This window comes from Amphibalanus amphitrite, unplaced genomic scaffold (genome assembly GCF_019059575.1).
Source record: "Amphibalanus amphitrite isolate SeventyFive unplaced genomic scaffold, NRLGWU_Aamphi_draft 000252F_arrow, whole genome shotgun sequence".
Taxonomy (NCBI): Eukaryota; Metazoa; Arthropoda; class Thecostraca; order Balanomorpha; family Balanidae; genus Amphibalanus; species Amphibalanus amphitrite.
The window spans coordinates 25498-44990 of NW_024881747.1; the positions used below are offsets into that span (position 1 = coordinate 25498).

The 19493-nt window shown below is 50.8% G+C and overlaps 1 protein-coding gene across 2 annotated transcripts in view; it reads left to right on the forward strand.

Moving 5' to 3' along the window:
* LOC122386470 (rho GTPase-activating protein 18-like) overlaps positions 1-18025 on the forward strand; it is a 28660-nt gene extending 10635 nt beyond the window's left edge. For both annotated transcript variants that reach the window (XM_043375696.1, XM_043375697.1), the window contains exons 3-11: positions 12008-12117; positions 13289-13575; positions 13973-14172; positions 14358-14506; positions 14643-15365; positions 15619-15771; positions 16137-16300; positions 16563-16741; positions 17043-18025. In XM_043375696.1, the coding sequence (XP_043231631.1) occupies positions 12008-12117; positions 13289-13575; positions 13973-14172; positions 14358-14506; positions 14643-15365; positions 15619-15771; positions 16137-16300; positions 16563-16741; positions 17043-17170 (2093 nt within the window). In that variant the 3' untranslated portion in view covers positions 17171-18025. The remainder of the gene's footprint in view (positions 1-12007; positions 12118-13288; positions 13576-13972; positions 14173-14357; positions 14507-14642; positions 15366-15618; positions 15772-16136; positions 16301-16562; positions 16742-17042) is intronic.
* The last annotated feature ends 1468 nt before the right edge of the window (positions 18026-19493 follow it).

Sequence of the window (19493 nt, forward strand, 5' to 3'; positions counted from 1 at the left end):
GTTAGGAGGTTCAAACTTGCACACCATGTGTAAAATTGATGAGGGTATAGTCATACCAAATTTCGCGGCGCTACGCGCCGCGGTTTTCCCGCTATTCGCGAAAAACCTCAGGGGGGGGCGGATATCCGCCCCCCCCGTCGGTGCGCGGGTTAAGGCGAACAACGCACATAAATCATGCATTCAAGCCCAATCCCCATCCCATGGCTCTATGTCATCAGCTCAAGGCTAATAAATTAGATGCATAAAGAAAAGAGTTTAGATAGCCAATATTTAAAGAACAATAAAAGATACATCACCTGTTTCAGGCGTCCCTTATATTTAGGCGACAAAGCATAACTCTATTTTCCCATCGCGTCGAGATGACAATTGCGTCACTGAATCGCGCTCAATGTGTCCCTATAACCATCGCGCTACAATCAGAGTGACGCAACGCACGCGACGGTGACACGCGAGTGGCGAGGGGAGGCGGCCGCCGTGACTGTGACGGACAACAACAATGACGCGCCACGCACAATGGTGCCGTGCTCGTCCGAAGCCGTGCTCTGATAGACACTCTAATGGCGAGCGGAGGCAATGAAGCGCTAATCCTGTCCTTCGTCCAACATGTCCGTCTACCTGTTACTGATGCTGAGGGGTGTAAACTTCGCATGGCGATAAATTGAATTAAAAACTGTATGAATACTTACATGATGCATAAACAGTCGAAATAGTTCGAGCTTAGCTTTAAATGGAAACGGTCATATCGAAATTTTATCAATTTTTTTATAACGTTGATTATAAAATCGATTCTTTTTCTACAAAGTTGATCTGCATTTCGTTATCCACGCCTTTCACTTTTCCGTCGCGACAACGAGTGGTCCCGCAAAGGCGAGCGATGCTTTTGCACGTCGCTTTCTGCGGGGTACCACGCTATCTTGCTCGGGGCAAAGGCAGCCATATCGTCAGTCATAAAACGTGCCAACAACGAACTATCGCGATCAGAAATAGCGTGCAAGACAGAGCAAGGCAGTCTTCAGTAGCCTTTGCCCTCACGAGCATTGGTATCGTTTTTTCATTGTTTAACAATAAGCACTTGCTTGGACTTGACAGCGTGCTGGCATAGCAGTAATCATTTATCAACTTCTTTCTTTACGTACTTGTATGTACACTAAATTCAGTTATAGTATCGCAATGAGGTACGAAGTAGGTTATACCTACTGAAGAGGTAGTTAAATATACCTACATATCTGCAATCAATGAATAATTGATTACATCGCTTCTCAAGTGATTATTTAATGTCGTATAGTCCAAATGACAATTCAGTACAGACTATACGTGCGCATGGTTTCAACATGCACTTTATTCGATTTGATCGTCCGCACGCAAATACCCTGGTGACCTCACGATGTGCCGTAGTAAGGTATCTGTGTCATTCTATCAGAGTTCAATCAGAGTTCGTCAATCGTCAGGGTAGTTCCCCCAAGGTCATTACAATCGTGTGGCACAGCTTGGCGCGTAACGCTTCCTAATGACACAGATAGTATATCTGCCCAAAGACTACCTGGATCAATAGCAAGGCCAATTTCGAAAAATTCAGCCGAGCGTCTCATCATGATGGAACTAGCGCTGTGTTGGAACGGATGCCCCGCTCTCAGTGGCATTTTGGAACCAAGGTCAGTGCCCAGCGCTATGGCACAAAGCATAACTTAATCACGAGATCGTCTTGACCAAGTGAACTTACTGAGGCAGTTTCTTGATCGCTAATTATTCATCTCTAAATGAAGCGACCTAACAAACAAGCATATTAGAGATTGACGAGGTAAGTGCAGAGAAAACGCCACGCTAGATAATATTTGACGAGTTAGCCTACGACTCGGCAGAACGCACGAGACGCCAGGATTCCGTTTTCTACATTTATACTATCACATAGATTTTACACTGCCCTATTTTAGTGAGCATTTCGGTCAAGAGATGTTGTCACATAAAAGGTCGTCAAGATATGAAATGCGACATATGCGGCTCATGCGGTGACACATTTGTCAAAGATGTGTTTATCAGTGGCGTTGGTTTACATTTCTTGGGCTGTCCGAATTTCGTTTGCCCACCGATAAGAGGGCATACAGTACATCGGAAAGACTGCTTTTTCTATTGTTGAAGGATCTCTCACAAATGCGATAAGATAAGCTGAATGTGCTTCCGATTGTTCGCTCTCGTCTGCGTAGTAGGCTGCTACTGATACGCTTGTCGATCGCCCCGAGCTTCCCGGTTCCTGCTCCGTCGGATGTCGCTGCGTGTTGCAACAGAGCACTTATCTGCAGTTCAATGTCGCATGCAATCTGACGGTGCTTTTACCATGAATCGCTTAGTGTGGGGCTTGTAATGGGGATTGTGTGAATATGCTGATTGGCTTAGTGTTGAGATACAAAAACGGTCATTATCAAAACATGCATTCCCATCAAGATATCTGACATGAGTTTGCACCATGCGTGAGCTGAGGGATTATGGGAAGCTTTAATCATGTCTAAATTTGTTCGCACAAATGAATCAAGATGCGTGACCAACACAGCCGAATGTTCAACAAGCACTCAAAAGTCCCTCAGTCCCAGGACACACGCATACATGACACCCCGACGATGGCTGACTTCCAACCCGCATTTACATACTCGGGCCAACGACCGCGACCGGCGTTCCCACAACAGTCCTCCGTGGCGCCAAACCTGACGGGGACGGACCCCGCCGCTAGCCACGCGCCGCGAGCCGGCAGTCTGACCTGACGGAGACGAACTACTGGCACCAGCCGTGAGCCGGCAGTCTGACCTGGCGGAGACGAACTACTGGCACCAGCCGTGAGCCGGCAGTCTGACCTGGCGGAGACGAACTACTGGCACCAGCCGTGAGCCGGCAGTCTGACCTGGCGGAGACGCACCACTGGCACCAGCCGTGAGCCGGTAGTCTGACCTGACAGAGACAGAGTGAACGGACAGTCCGATATGGCCGCGTGCTACTCTGCAGACTTATTATTTATTCTAGAACTTTGGAGTAGGTTTACTTCCGCATTAGAATACAGGACTTTAAAAATAACTTTTCTTGGCCAGGCCGGGCCTTGTTTAAGATTTACAAAGAAAATGTTCTTACCTTGGAACTTGCAAATTCATTTTGGATGCCTGAAAAATAACCCTCCAAGGCTAAAACAAAGCAATGCCTATTGAAAAGCATGTGAATACAGCAACTCATTAGTTTTGAACACAGGCATGATTATGAAGCTTCGATTATCAAGCTAATAAACGTTTAAAATGGCATCAATGACATACTAATATCACTATCCTATGCGTCATCATTTAGCATTCTTGAATGGGCAAATAGCCTGCTAGTCCGTTAGACCAATCAAGTCTTCTACTTAGGCTGTGAGTCATTCGAACGTCAATTACACTGCTCTTGATACAATAAGACAGTCCTTTAAACTCCAAAGGGAAACAATGAAATCGCCAGATCACTCTAGCAATCAGCATACTCCACATCCACTGAAACAAATTACATTTTCCGCCCTTAGAATCCTTGAATACACCACTTCCTTTCACGTCCTCATCCATTTTAATTGCCATCACCCACCTCCCGTAGCCTGGGATCTCGAGTCACTCGAGTGTCTCTCCCTCTCCCTGAGCGCACCTTTGTCGTTCGCCGCCTCAGCCACCAGCGGGGCCGAAGCGGGTCGGTGGTGACCCGGTCAGGTCAGCGGCCCCGCGGTGTCCAGTCAGACCGGTATACCGGCGGCCTTTCCTGTCATTTACATTCACCCAGCCGACCCCGACCCGAGGAACCTCGAGTAGGCGACACCCCAGCCATGCCAGCCCTGTCTCGGCGTCAGCGTCAGCTCATTCCACGCCTATTACAGAGGTGCTATCCGAACCGAAATGGAAACGGCGCGATTTCATCGCTCAGCGTGAAGGTTCGGCCCCAAGGATCCAGTCATCTTCTGTGATTGGCAGTCCCGATGTGTTTCACAGTTCACGCTTACGTTTTCATCGGCGCCCAAAGAAATAGCCGGACACCCGACTTGAATAATAATTGGAGGTCGTCAGTCGCATTGCTACGCTCGATGAACGCTCCCGGACACACACTGGCCATGTTTCTCACATCTCCTGACCCAAGACCCTATAATGAGCTACTCAGGGGATTCGGATCGAGCTCGGCCCTGGGGGCGGACAGCCGGCGCGTCCGCCGTCACTCAGCCGCGCCACCCCCTGCTGACACGCAGGTGCTCCGGTCACCCACGTGCCCTGCGGGCGAGGAGGTGGCGGGCCGAATCTGCATGGGGCCGCCCGCGCACTCATGGCCGTTTCTTGAGCTGCCACTCTGGCGTCACCAGGCTGTCACTGGAGCTGTCACTGGAGCTGTCAGTGCGCTCCGGGCTGACATCTCCCCTGTCGTGTTCAGTTTGACGCCTCGGCGTCTGGCTCCGTCATGTGCGATTCCGTTGAGTGACAGTCGGCCTGAGGTGGAAGGTCAGACCAAATACGCATTTCGATTACTACTCACGACCGACCATGGGACTCGTATGGTGACACCGCGCAGACGGAACATTTGAAAGCATGAGGCGTCTTCCGCTTGTGCTAACAAGTGAATAACGAAGTTGATGCGAATGTATCGAAACGTCATTGCAAATGTTTTTACATTCTTAGCCACTGACCTCTGTCAACAGCAGATACCTTGAAATAGCATCGGCAGATCCGGACGCATTCACGCAAATTATTGGTCCAAAGACGCCCTTATCGGTCAAAAGGCGTTACCTTTGACTTTGGACGCCTAAAGCAATGCAGTCTTTAAAAGCATTTTGGTGCATTACCACACTTAACGTCGTTCTGGACGCGACCGACGGCAGTGACAACGTATCACCTCCCCTTCCTCTGCCGAAAACTTTCGACACCATCGTCTACCATCTCCTGGAATACGCGCGGCAGACGGCAGACTGGCAGTCGGGCGTCGGCCACGTCACCCGTCCGTCTGGCGAGGCTGGCGTGGCAGCCATCGCTCCGAGAGTTGGCACACCTGGCTTACAGAGGACGGTGCTTTATGTGGCCTTCAACTGAGGCAGTTAGCCGGCACAGCACCTGTCGCGCGGGAGTGAGCAGGATGTGTCACACGCCCGCTGGCCAACGACAGGTTGTGGAAGGATGGGCCAAGCTGTTGGATGTTTAACTTCGGTGTGATGGTCGAGTCCGTTGGATCTATATAGCCTGAGGGTCGTCGATATTTAGCACTGACATTTGTGAACATTAAAAGGCGATATGCGAGTGTCTACGGTCGAAATGGCGAAAGAACCAAATTTTCACTTCTTTTATCCCATCCAGAATAGCACCGAAGCCTGGCGGCGTGCCATGAAGCAACTCTTGCGTCCTCCGTGAGTTGTGACCAGCACTGGCACCTCTGCCTGGCACAAAGCGCGTGCACTCTCTGTCCCGCTGGCCGTCAGGCGTCACAGGCCACCGGTCCGCGGTCACTTTCTCATCTGCACGGCTCGCTCAGCTGTAAACAAAAGGGCCACCGTTCCAGAACGGGTGCCGTAATTTGACTGCAGCGACCACCTGTTGCCGGCGCGCGCCGCGCCGCGTATATGCCGTCGGCGCGGCACTTTCACCGCCACCGCGCCGCGATCGACTCAGGCGCGCCGGAACCGCCGTGGCGCCAGCGCAGCGCGCCGACTCGGCCAGGGAAAATCGACGGGGTCCACCACTTCCGGTAATGTGTGGTCAGAGCGGACACCCATCGGCCCGACCCGGTCACGGGGTAGTGCGGGTGACCGGGAACCGCGCAGGTATTGTATGGACGTGAGCGCCGTAGGACAATGGAATATTGTGGGCGATCCAGTACCGCCGGTGAGCGCCAGAGATAGTCAACTGAAGTGCGAAGATGGGTCGCTTTAGCGCGAGAAAGCTGAGTGGAGGCGATGGTTTGTAGTCTCACGTTGTTGGCCTTTAGAGCATGTCAAGCAGTTGCCTACATGGTCTTGGCCTTCAAAATTCATAAATTTATCATATGTCCCTGTCCGCTGCTACCAGTGCCTCACCCTCGATCCACGGCTCAGTGCCTTTCATTCGGTCACGGTTGAGACTCCACACCCCACAGTCGACCCTTCCCCGCCGTCCAGTCCCTCCCCAGTCAGCTCGACACGCCTCACAGTCCCGGCGAGGACGGCGCGGTCCGTACGCGCTGTCCGTACGGCCACTATCGCCGGCTCTGATTAACATGGTCCTTGACCGGAGATCAGCCAGCCGTGGCTCATTATATGGTAATTGGAGTACCGATCTGCCGACGGTGCGTGAAGCGGATTTGACTCCTAGTCGGACAACCTTTGACCTCGTGCCGTAACGCTCACCAGCAGTGACTGATTTGGCCAGGACCATGCAGTGGAAGTAGTGGTTGGTCCTTGACTGGACAATTGCATAACGCACAAGCAGAGGCAATATATCCCACAATGATGGGTGAAAAGAAATCAGAAGATCATAAAAGGTCACCCTCAGGTCTGCTGAGGCTGAGAATACCAATATATGTATGAGCCGCAAAGACCAAAGATGATAAAACCTCAACAGAAGTAGCTGTTGTGTGTCAGGCATGTCGCATGTGTGGCATATCTTCTCGTCAATATCTTGGGGCATTTCCTTTTGCACACAAGCTACCCACCACAGCTCTGCCCGCATGCTACCTTTCCCACCCATCCCGACCCCAGACCCTTCTCTTCACCTAGCCGGCGGCCGGCAGCGGCCTTGGTAGCTGCGGCAGCTGGCGCAGCTCGCGTCAGTCGCCGTGAGAGCGCTCCGGAGAGCTTCCCCGACCCGCGCCGTGTCCTTCTGCAGCCCAGCCTCGGGGAACCTGGGACGGGCAGGGTGTGGCTGAGTTCGGTGAAGGAGGTATAGCGAGCTACCGGAGGATGAGGCATGGCTGCATGACACGCAACCGTCGGCATGAGAATGCCGGACGCTGTTTGAGGTGAATCTTCATCTGATTGTCATTCCCAAAAACCTGATCAGAGTGTTAGATGTCGTTTTCAATAGGCAAATATAAATGAGCGGACCTCCGCAAGCGTTCGCCAAACACTTGCTGACCCTCAAACATGTTTCCTTCGATATGAAGGCCGTTCTGGACCACACCCAGGAACACCTGCCGCCTGCAGCCACCACCCAGCAGCGGCTGTCGACGAGAGGCCAAATCGGCAGTCTGTATACCCCCAGTTCCTTCCCAATCACATTCCGGGCACAGCGGCGAGGCTGGGCTGGCGGAGAGAGGCCGAAATCGGTGACCTCCACGATCGGTACAATGGCTCAGAGCCGTCAGCGCCGGAGAACACACGCCGGCCGGCCTTTCACCATCAGAGGTGATTGAAAACTCGGCCCGTGGACGCCGCTCCGCGCGCTCACCCGTGTCGGCACCCCGTCGAGCCAGCGCCGCTGTCCGAGGATGCCCACCCGGCACCTCTCCGGAGGCGTGGGAGTGGGGCCGTGGAGAGAACGGCGGCTCCTGGTAGAAGGGTGCGTCCAGTTATAGCAAACTTAACATATCAAATACAGAAACACTTCGAGAGGATTTGGCGTCATGTAAAAGTAGTTGCATGGCTGCCGATGGATCAGCAAAATGTTGCAGAAATGCAGCAGTTTATACCTCATGGAAATTGATGTATGGCTGTCGGTGTGTCGTTATGTCAAAAACCGATCGTTCTAAAATATGTGGGAGAGACCTTCCGTTCACAGACGGCCCTGGCCGACATGCGTCGACCAACCCATGCCGCTCATCCCTCTCGTTCGACGATGCATCTTGCCTCCTGCTGGTCGTCCGTCGCGGCTCCTTTCTCCGTCGGTGATGGAGTGGACGCCTTGGACGCATGTCGCCAACAGCTGCGACTCATCCGGCCCGCTGGTAGAGCAGGCGTTTTAGATACATCACGACGGCGGAGCGGTGGCCGCTGTAATGAGGGGCTTCGGTCGGCGGCGGCGGCTGTGTCTGCCCTCCTCACACGAGACGACGGCGCCGGAGGCTGCGGCGAAAGCATCGACCACTCACAGATAATTCCTGAGTTCTGAGTCATCACGCTGAGGTCTTGGAAGAACCTAACTATAATCCCACTTATACATTTTGAGTCTTCATCAAGTCATTTGAGGCAGCGGGTTAGTTATTTGCGCACATGCTTAGATCACCTCTTGTCAATCTTGAAAATGTTATAATTCTGCCGAACTCTGAGCCTAGCTCCAATGAAAAATGAAACCAATTCTTTGCGACCCAAATATGGCGCCGGATGCGCCCGGCTAGGCCTCGGGGCTGATTTCTAGCCTGTCCTAGACTTTGAACGCTGCCAGACCGGGTAGCTGGCGGGTCAGCCAGCTCATGCGGAGTGGACCCAGTGACTGGGAGGGCGCGGGCGGCGCTCTTCTGTCCCGGCCGTGGATCCGGCGGACGGTCACGGTTGGCGATCCCCAGACGCGCTCAGTATGGATTCAGGACACCTCTGACCACAGCCGCGGCGACGGCGGCGCATTGAGGCGGTCGTGGCGCGGTAGAAACGCGCCGTTTTGAATGGGTGTAATCAGCCGGCCGGCCGCACAGTGTCGGGGTTGAGTTCCAACTTCAGTGAGTCGGAACGACTGAAATATCACCCATTTTAGAAGTTTTCTTACAAGCGATCACCATGAGAGTCTATTACCAATATTGCATTTTGCAGTATATAAATCATGCAGATCGCAGAAAAATGTGCTATTCTCCAATGCTCCTCCTGTGTAGAAATAACTTTTTTTGTCATACAAAGTAATAATTGGGATACTATACCTATTATGTATGTCATGCAAATGAGCTCCATTATCATATGGTATTGGAGTAAGCCGATATACCTTGCATTGGTCGATACCGTAGCTGATCGATACGTTTCGTCAGACAAGAGCCATGTAACCCATTGTTGATGAGTAGCAGAATCTCACTGGCCCGCGAATAAGCAAAGATGGACGCTTATTTGTGTTATGACGTCACATTTCGGTGCAACTCAGGGCTTATCTGGCAGCAGTTATCAGACCCATCATGTCAATGCTCGATAAGTACCGGATCGGGTTCTGGGTATAGTACGCCGATCGACGTGGTGTGACCGCACTCGAGCATTGTCGCGATCGATGATTCGCATGGGGCGCACTTACCAGCTTTCCTATAATAACAACCAGCTAGAGCCGGACGTGGGTATCTGCAGAGCCTCTTGTTGTTATCCTGAAAACGTCAACAGCCAATATTGGCACTCAGATCAGACGTCAGTTCGGGTACGTCATCGATGACGATTGACAGCTTATCTTTAAAAAGCCTAAAAAAAGTGGTATTTGTATTTTGTGAATTGAATCGACGAAATTAAAGCATCATATTCACATTTTTTAACCCGCGCCCTGCTGGGGGTCCTGGATTTCCACGCCCTGCTGGGGGGGGGGGGTGTTTGAACACCCCCCCCCCTTGTAACTCGGCTCCTGGGCCACGTAGCGATACGCGGAAGGCGGCGTTCGAAAGAGCGTCAAAAATAATGACGAAATCACTTCGGTCAATTTTTGGTCAGGTCAAAGGTCAGGTCACCAGAGGTCATTGAAGGCAAAATTTCGCCGATTTCCAGGTCGAATGTCGAAAATTTCCAAGAAGCCAACGCATAACTCGGGAACCAATAGAGCTACAGCGCCGCGGAAAAGCGCATTCGATAGCCCTATTAACGCCCTTTCTGAGTAATTCTCTCAGATTTGACCTAACGTCAACGGTTTTGCCTGCAGGGGGAAAAAACTGCCAAAATAGCCGATTTTTTTCGGTAACAGTTTTTCTGCAATAACTTTTGACCCAAGCCTTGTACGAGCTTACTTTTACCGGCATCGTGTTCCTCTCGTCAAGACGCATCGAATGAACTATGACTTGACCTTGAAAGGTCAACTTGAAAATTTGACCTCAGGTCAAGGTCATGACCTGACCGGAAAGGGTCATGTTGCATATCAGTCGATCCGTATCGTCGAGCTGAACACATCTAAGGCGTTTTCATCGCTCTAGCATGCCTCTATCAAAAGTTATTTGCGAAAAACTGTTAGATATCATTCGTGACCTAAGCTGACCTCAGGGCATAAACAAGGGTCACGGACACCATTTTCAAGCTCAGTGTGTCTAAACCACTTGTAATTCGGTGTTTGGGAGTGTTTATAATGTCTTTCATCCAAAAGAGGCGCATTTCAATTTTCTCCCATTGACTTATAATGGGGAGGTTGCAAAATTGACCTGACCTTAGGTCATCGATATCAAAATTCTGAGATAAACATTTTGTACATGCTATTGCTCTTAGCAATCGCTGAAAGTTTCAAAGCGATCGGTCACTCGGTGTAGCTATGACAGACATTGAAAGTTTTTATGAGGTCAGGTCACTTCAAGTGACCTGGTGACCTGACCTTAAATGACCTTGGTCTGAAATTTTCACAACATGTGTAGAATTGATGTATGATAAGGTGTACCAAAAACGGCGGCGCTCCGCGCCGCCGTTTTTGAGATATTCGCGAAAAACCACAAGGGGGGTGTTCAAACACCCCCCCCCCAGCAGGGCGCGGGTTAACCTTCGCCCTGGTGGGGGGGGGGGCCATTTTGGCCCCCCCCCCTGTGGTTTTTCAGCGATAACTCAGAAACCACTTGAGTTAGCGCCCTGAAACTTTGTATAGCTGTTTATTCAACATTTTTACATCATGTCCTTTTTTTGGGGGTTCGGGTCAGGTCAGGTCAGGTCACAAGGTCACCAAAACTGACACCACCTCTAAAAAAGTTCAAAGCTCTCTCAAAGGCACAGCTTTTATCCGATCGATGTAAAATTTACAGTACTTGAAGATGTCACCCAGCTCTACAAAATGGCTATCTCGGATTTTTTATAAATGTGACCTAAGGTCAGGTCAGGTCATCGCTGCTCCCCATTATAAGTCAATGGGAGAATCGAAAAGTAGTTGTTTTTCAGCTAAATCGGGCGTGATTGTTCCTATATTTCGTTATTGAAGTGTCTTGGGTCAGCAAATCACAGCCCATGTGAAACCATTTGCTTGTGACCTCGCTGAGGTCACGCTAGGTCATCTCCCTGGTCACCAGAGGTCACCAGCGGTTTTTCTGCACTTACTTGTTATTGAATAGAGATAGAGACTCCGTTCGACGTTTATCGTGTTTGTCTCGTCAATGCGGATCGAATGATATGCAGCATGACCTATTTCGGTAAGGTCATGACCTTGACCTGAGGTCAAATTTTCAAAATGACCTTTCGAGGTCAAACTATATATCATTCGACGCGTCTCGACGAGCCAAGCACGATGGTGCATGAATCGTTTCTCTATTTTCTCGTGAATGCATGCTATAGTTAAAAACATTTTCAACGAAATTTGCCAAGTTGACCTTGCATGACCTCTGTAGGCCAAACCGTTGAGCTGAGGTCAAATCTGACGAACCTTGGCGAAAGAGCTTGAAAAGAGCTATCGATTGCTTTTTTCCGCGGCTCTCTAGCTCTTCTAGTTTCCGAGCTACAGCGGAATATGTCCGGCAACACCGAAAACACTGAAATTTGACCTATGATGACCTCTAGCGACCTCAATATTGACCTTAGCGAAAAAATGACCGAAATACTTTCGAACGTACTTGTTATGGGCTTTCGTTTGCTTTTTTCCGCGTCTTCCTAGCCCTCTTCGTTTTCGAGTTAGACGGGGGGGGTCATTTTGGCCCCCCCCCCACCAGGGCGAAGGTGGCTCAGACCCACACCAGGGCGCGGGTTAAGAGAGTTAGCGTAGCTTTCGGTCCTGAAATGGTCGGTCCTATTTTAAACTCCAATTTTGTGTTTTTGATGGGTGCGCTTTATCACGCCGGTTGTTGCAGTGCGCTGAACTCATCCATGTCATGGTGACGCTTATTACTATGATACTTTGCTTGTTGTACATATATGGTAAAACAGTCCCATCGGCTGATTTGTGTGCTTCTGTTCGTTGTTTTTGTTGTGACTGTCGACTCCTTTCATTCACAGATGACGGAGATGCTTTCGACTGGCTGACGCAGGTCGGTTTCGACTCGCTCGTCTTGGAGCAGGAGGGAGCAGCGGAGGACGCGGTTCTCCACTCACTAACTCCACAGCAGGTCAGGCGACTTAACCCGGCAGTTGCTGGGGTATTTCGCCACCCACCGTTTGCTGGGGGGGGGGGGGCGTTAAACGCCCCCAGCCGATAGCTCGAGAACCAATAGGCGCAGCGAAACGCACGAGGCGGCAAACGAAAGAACATGACGAGACGCTTCAGATGAGTACTTTAAACTTGAATTTTGAGGTCACAGGTTGGGTCAAGGTCAGGTCAAACACCTGAAATCGGGCTTTCAGTAGCATGGACTTCAGGACTTCGCAATGGGCGGCTCTCGTCATAAACTCTGTCAAAACGGTGCACAATCCATCATATAAGGCCTACAAGAGTGTCATCTCCATGAAGGGGTCAGTCAAGCATAGGTCAGGGTCAAGGTCAGGTCAACCGGGTAGGCACATATCCCCGAAAATCAAAACTGCCATATTCGCAGCCTGTGACACATGTTTATGGGTAATTTGGGGCGTAGAACACGATGGTGACATTCATTTTGTCATATGTGTACGTGTTTGGCTCAAAAAGTTCAATTTAAGAAATGCATGTATCATGGTCGTGAAGTAGTCACGAGAAATTGCCAAGATTCAGTTCAAGATTTTGGAAAATTCGGATCGATAATCAATAATCGAAGATAGCCATTTGATTGTTCATGGCATTGGCAGTCTAATGGCGTTTATGGCATGTCTGTATGTCTATTCTGTGATTTTATATGATTTTTTGAATATATGCCGTTTTTGGTCGAAAACTCAGAAATCATGACGTAACTAGAACCTCGATATCTCAATAATTTTCGGAACGACTTTTTTAAAACTTTGTCACAATACACTTTAATTAATTCCCTACAGGTGCCCAAAATTTGGCGCGCCTGCGGCGCGCCGTTTTTATGCTATGGCCCGGCGACAAAAGTGGGGGCGTTAAACGCCCCCCTTCCCAGCAACTCGCGGGTTAATGTGCGGTGTGGGTTAAATAAAACATATGCTTTTTCTGTGGTCTTCGTCAGGCAAAAAAGCATCCGTTCCAAGTTCTAACTGTTCTATTCTCGCCCGCATACACTTCTTGCACAACACCCTGTGTGCGTGGTTACATATGTAACACAAAATCACGCATAAATATAAACTCTTTAACAATTACAAATAACATCAAATTTCGCCACTTCAGTGTCTGACCTCACTCCCCTACAGGCAGCAGCTGTGAGGCGCAAGGTGGACACATATCGCGACACCCAGCGGCGGCGCAGCAAGGACAAGGGCCGGCACGTGGACGTGCGCTCCGTGTTCCCCTCGGAGGCGGCCAGTGCCGACTCGCGCAGCCGCTCCGCCACGCCGGACTCCCTGGACTCGCTGTCCCCGCCGCGCTCACCGCCTGGCTCGTGCTCGCGGCTCGACGCCGGCTCCCCGCACAGTCAGGGCTACCACAGCAGCTCCAGAGGATCGCTGGACCATCTGGAGAGAGTTGAGGAGGGCGACAGGTGAGTGAGGGATCTGGAAAGGGGCTGAGGACAAGTGAGATAAGCCAACTGAAGAGAGCCGAGGAGGGAACTGTCGTGTAAATTGTCTTCCTAAAGATGCACTAGGAGGATAGGGAAAGCTGATTTTTCGTAGCCTTAGGTGACGTTTAAACGGCATCCAAGAGGCTGACCGGATTTTAAAGTTATGCTGGAAAATATCTTTGATAAGTAAGTCTTGCATCTCCAAAGATGAAAAACGGAAAGGTCACAGCAAACGCTTACTAGTAACGCTTACACAGTGGGAGCGAATTGATAAAAAATTGAAGATGCGAATTTAGAAAGATAGGGCCATTACTTGATTGCGCGTCTTGCCTGTTGTTTCGGTTTGGTTTGACAATTGATTCGCCTTGTTTCACAGGACACCAGAGTACCGCCATGTTCTCCGCATTCCCGTGGACAAAGTCGCTAGTACATCGCCACCCAAAGCCGGTAACGCTACCTTTCAGCAGAGCCATGACGCCTTGGACCGGGTCGGAGCAAAAACGAAGAGCTTATTCATAGCTGATGCCACCGGCCACTACAAACCAAGCCGCAAGTCGGCACCGCCTGACTCCAGCGGTGAGTGCTGTTACTTGGTTGCAGGTTCTAAGGTTTATCTGAAACCGACCTGAAAGGTTTATCGTGCAAGGGATCCAAGGCCCTCGTACTTTTGAATGAAATATCACACACTGAGATTGTGTAAGGAGACGCTGCGGATGCTCAATGAGCCCACGAGTGAAGCCATGTGCTTTCCTTGCTGTCAGGAATAGAGGCGGTGTCGTACAACCCCTTGGGCTCGCTACGTCGCCACTCGGAACGTTCCGGGCTGGGGGAGGTCGGCGAACTGCACATACCGCGTCCGAGGACTGGCTCCAAGTCTGATCCAGCCAGAAGGCGCAGCAGCGACGACCTGGTAAGTGAAACAAAGCCGCGTGGTGAGGCGATTGTTGAAATTAAATGATTCAGTGCTACCTCTTTCATTGGACAAGTCCGACCCTACCAATATGATGAAGACCAAAATCTTATCTCACTTCGTTGATCTCCCACAGTACCGGCTAGGCCGCACTTTCATCGAGTACCTCAGCGAGGACGACGTCAAGCGCATCCAGAAGCTAGCTTTCATCGATTTCACAGTCATATTCGACGAGCACAACCTGAGCTACAGCCGCCGGAAGGCCCGGAAGCGCCGTCTGCGGACGCGTCCCAGTGTGGCCGAGAGCGCGGTATTCGGGTGCGCCCTGACCACGCTGATGGAGCGCGACCGGCGGCGGCAGCCGGACGCCACGGTGCCGCTGCTGCTGGAGCGCGTGCTTACTCATCTGGAGCAGCGCTGTCTGCACGAGGAGGGTCTGCTGCGCGTGCCCGGTCACCAACAGAAGGTGGACCAGCTGCGGCGCACCGTCGACGAGCGTTTCTACAGCCGGCCCGGAGACGTGGATGAGGCGCTCCGCAACAGCAGCGCCAACGACGTGGCCGCGCTGGTGAAGCTGTTCCTGCGCGAGCTGCCAGCGCCGCTGCTGACCCGCGAGCTGATGGACGCGTTCCACCAGACGGACGCACTGCCGGTGGGTCAGCAGGTGGGCGCGCTGAACCTCCTCTGTCTCCAGCTGCCCGAGACCAACAGGGCCGTGCTGCGGCGACTGCTCGACTTCCTGGCAGCGGTGGCGACGCGCGAGACGGCCAACAAGATGACGCTGGAAAATGTGGCCATGATCATGGCGCCCAACCTGATGTGGCCGGCACAGCGACGGCAGAAGGACATATCTGTAGAGGTGAGGCTCCTGATCTGGATAAATGCTTCTTCGACTAATTATGTAACTCTCATCAGAACGAATGTTGTCGCACTGTGGCATCATAATTGCTCTGCATCATCAACTTCCCACTCAATTTCTTTTCACCACTGCTTATTGTCCAAGTGTGTCTTTGTTTTGTTTTCGCATGGCAGCTTGTCGCACATCAGTTGGAGCATTGAGCATCCAGTGTACCACGCACTTGTAAGCATAACGTTTCTTACCGGCCCGACAGATCGAGTATGCGGCCGTGACATCGCGAGTAGTGAGAAACATGGTCCGACACCGTGACGGCCTGTGGGAGGTGCTGCCAAAGTTCATCGGCCAGGTGCGCCAACAGCATGAAGCGGAACAGCAGCTGAAGGCGAAGAAAGACCATTCTCGGCAGGTAAGGCTAAACACTTCCTGGCAAACGGCGCGTGTAACGTTCTCATTGCACTTTGCTCATTGGAGACCTCTTTTGCTTGAGCAAAAGAGGTCTTTATTTTTGTCACTTTGTCTGGCTAGGAAGTTTATTGCTGTTTGACGTGCAAGGATATTATAAAATGACAAGTATTTAGTTATTTGGAACGTATGCACATCGCGCTCTTAGAAGCATATGCGATGGAAACGTGTAAGACAATGAGGTGACTGGATAAGACAAGAGGTCAGACATTGTAGCGATCCGTAAAAAAGGCTGGGAACATCCTGATTTACTGCTAACTAAATCATAAAGTGAATGCTACATTCTAACGTTCTTCTTCTGAACGTCAGGTGAAGAAACTTCTGAGGAAGAAGGAATCACCTGTGGCGCCCAAGATCGAGAACGAGAAGGAGCTGCACGGGTGTAAGATCCAGATCAGGGCTCCCCAGTTCGACAAGCATTGGAACGACGTGCCACTGAAAGAAGGCACGACGGCCGGAGACGTCGTCAACAGGTACGGAACAGACCTTGAAAAATGAAAATGGCCGTAAGGTGGTAGTACGAACATCAGGAATATGAGTTTATAGCAGAATGTAAGGGGTATGTTGAATGCGAGACTTATGTGCACCCAATTTGAGTACGAGTTTAAACGGCTCATGATCGATCAGCGCCACTTGAAACCGTGCCGATGCTAGGTTCTACGGGCTGCCTGTATCGGTTCACAACACGTATGAGTACCCGATATCACGCTTCATCACAACGGCTTTGTCCGACAGGTACCTGTCTCCGCTGCTGCTCAAGTCGGAACTGGAGGACCGCATCCAGGGAAGGCGGGGCTCCCATCGACAGGGCGACGGGCCGACCCCGAGCGGGGTCGCCGCCTGCCTCAAGTCCGACACCGGAGCGGGCAGCGTGCTCAGCGCCCATTTCCTCTTCGAACACGGCGGCAACATAGGTATGTGAACCACACGCAGCTCGGAAACGGTTCAGGTTTATGTGGCTGGCCGGTGTTGTTGCTCTTTTATCTTTATGCTGCACGTGGGGAGAAGCGGTACCTAAATCGCAGGATGTGACTTGCTTCGTGAGTATCTTTGACTGCAATTGATTTCAACTTGAGCCCGTGGTCGCCATTCTCAAAGTTTTGTGGCATTTAGAACATTTAGAACCCTTTCCAAGGCAGCGTGTCTTTCGCACATGATGCCTTCGATAGCATTCTTATTTCGATTTCGCTCACCTCACCCATGTTTTGTTCGTAGGATACCGTCGGATCGACCACGACGCCTCCTTGCTGGACTGCTACCGCGCCAACCCGAACGCGCAGTGGGAGATCCGCTGTTGTCACGGAAGCGACCTCTCGGCAACAGTCGAGATCGTCGCCGATTAGTCGCCGATCGCAACTAGTCATATCGAGCCGTAGTGAGCGTGCACGTGTTAGTGGTGCCATCTAGTGGCGACTAGTGAACTTGTGATACTGTAAACGGTGCGGCGAAGGAGGTGTTATGGGGATTGGTGATTCGATGTTTGCATCAATGGATGGAGGAGGATGTCGAAGGGAGGGGACACGTGAAATCGATGTGGTAAAGAACTGATATAGGTACGCAAAGATGTGAAAATTTAAAGAGGGGTAAGGTATAGTGAGATGAGCGGTGCTTCAGGTATGGTTTGAAAGACATTCGCTTAGGCTAGGGAAACATCCCATGAGGAAAGCAGAGCATGATTTGCCGTAGCGTATGTTCCAGGTTTCGGGTGGAGGCAATTGCTGCTCTGCTTGCACTGTGAAACCGATGACTGTGATTGTCGATATTCTATCGACGTCCATTAATGTGACGATGTCTTGATATCGCTGCGGCCCGTTATGAGTGCTGGATGCACCTCGCCTACTAAGCATTTTCTGTCACGAGCGTTTAGGGACATATATCTAGATTCTAGATATAAGATACCAAAGGATTTATTTTTACGCGTTTGCTTCTTATGGAAGGTCAAAACTGATCTTTTTCACCCACGTTTGGCACCACTTTACAGCTAAATGAACAGCTTGTCGGTGTCACTTCGAATGCCGATGTAGGCATGTTGATGCATATGAAGTCTTTATAATCATTAATATCGAAAATGGATGTGGTATTGATTCAGACTTGTGTATCGAAGTGTCATGATTATGATGAATATGCGTGTAAGTGATTTCTTGCGAGTTTGAATATTGCTCATTGCTGAGTATGCATAAATAATCAAACAAAATGAATTGGTATCGTTTGGCCTGAGGAAGCACACCGTACATGGGAACATGATAATATAGGTACATGCATAGGGAAGTATTAAAGATGGCGCACTGTATCAGATTTAGGTATCTTATGAATTGAGTGCAATGAAATGAAATGATGTGTAAGCCGCTGTCGCTGCTCTAAAGTAGTACATATCTCCTAATAATGAAAATTTGGGGCATACAGCAACTACAAAATGTATTCAGCAGCGATGCTTCATCAAAATCCTTTCAACCCTGATTTTGGCAAACCATCAAAAGACATTAATTATAGATAAGTAACAGGTGTACCTATAATTTTGCTCCTTGAGAAGGCTAATGCGCTTACCGCCACAGTTTGCATTCATATGGCAATTATGTCCTTCCGACAGAAGTTTTACAATGTGGAATAAATGGGTCGTCATGGGCGATGGGTGGTAGGGCGAGGTTTCCTGCATCACAGTGCCCATGCGTTGTCGCGGTATTGTGAGATCGGAACTGATTATATCAATGTTGTGTGTAAAATACATTCCTATTGTCGAAAAATTAGGTACCCCGGGATGGAGTTTAGGCGATGAATATCAATGCGTGTAAACGGTGATAAAACAGCGCATGGAGGATTAGTTAGTTTAGGTCCCACTGCAACACTAAAACTGAGCTTCAAAGTGTGAGAAACCACATCAAAGGATTTCGTACGTCTGCAAGCACTATGGATGGCACTATTTCATCGATTGTCGTCGATGGTGCCACCACTGCCCACTGCGTTGCAGAGGTGGTGCCACCGTGGCGGGGGCGCCAACGCGGCGGTGGTGACGGTGGTGCCACCATTGCGTCCCTCCAGAGGTGGCGCCACCGCGCCGGCAGGGGCGCCAGCGGTGGTGACGCCTTTGGCCACAACTCACAACTTACCGAATGAGGAGGCGGCCCTCTGCGGTCACCCATCATCACTGGTATAGATATCGCTCATAGGAGCAGGAGGGGTTTCCTTTCTTTTTCTGAAGACAGAGTTGCGCCAGCAGTCTCACGTCTCACCAGCAGAAGTTTTTAATCATGACTCCTGAGATCGTGAATTAGCAGCATAAGGAGACGACGCCCATGGTCGCATCAGTTACCAGCATAGATGCTGTGCTATGGGAACACACCAGAATGTGGTGCTGTTTGTTTGTTTTGTTGGGTTAGGCCCTTTCGGTCCAATGAGACCATTTCAGAGCCGGGAGGATGATAGGATATAGGGGGAGACATTGGTCTGGGCAGGCACCCTAGTGAGTCGCCGGGGCTGAGCCCGTACAGAGGACAGGCCACCCAGCCCCAAGGCACTCACTGCACCCGGCTACGGGGTGCGCTCCCTCGGGAGCAGCGGTGCCGCTCCAAGGGAGCAGCCCGCATGAGATAAAGTTGCCTGTCCAGCCCGGAGGGAGGTTGCGGCGTGGAGGAGAAAGATTTCAGTATCCTGAGGATAGAAGCACGGAAC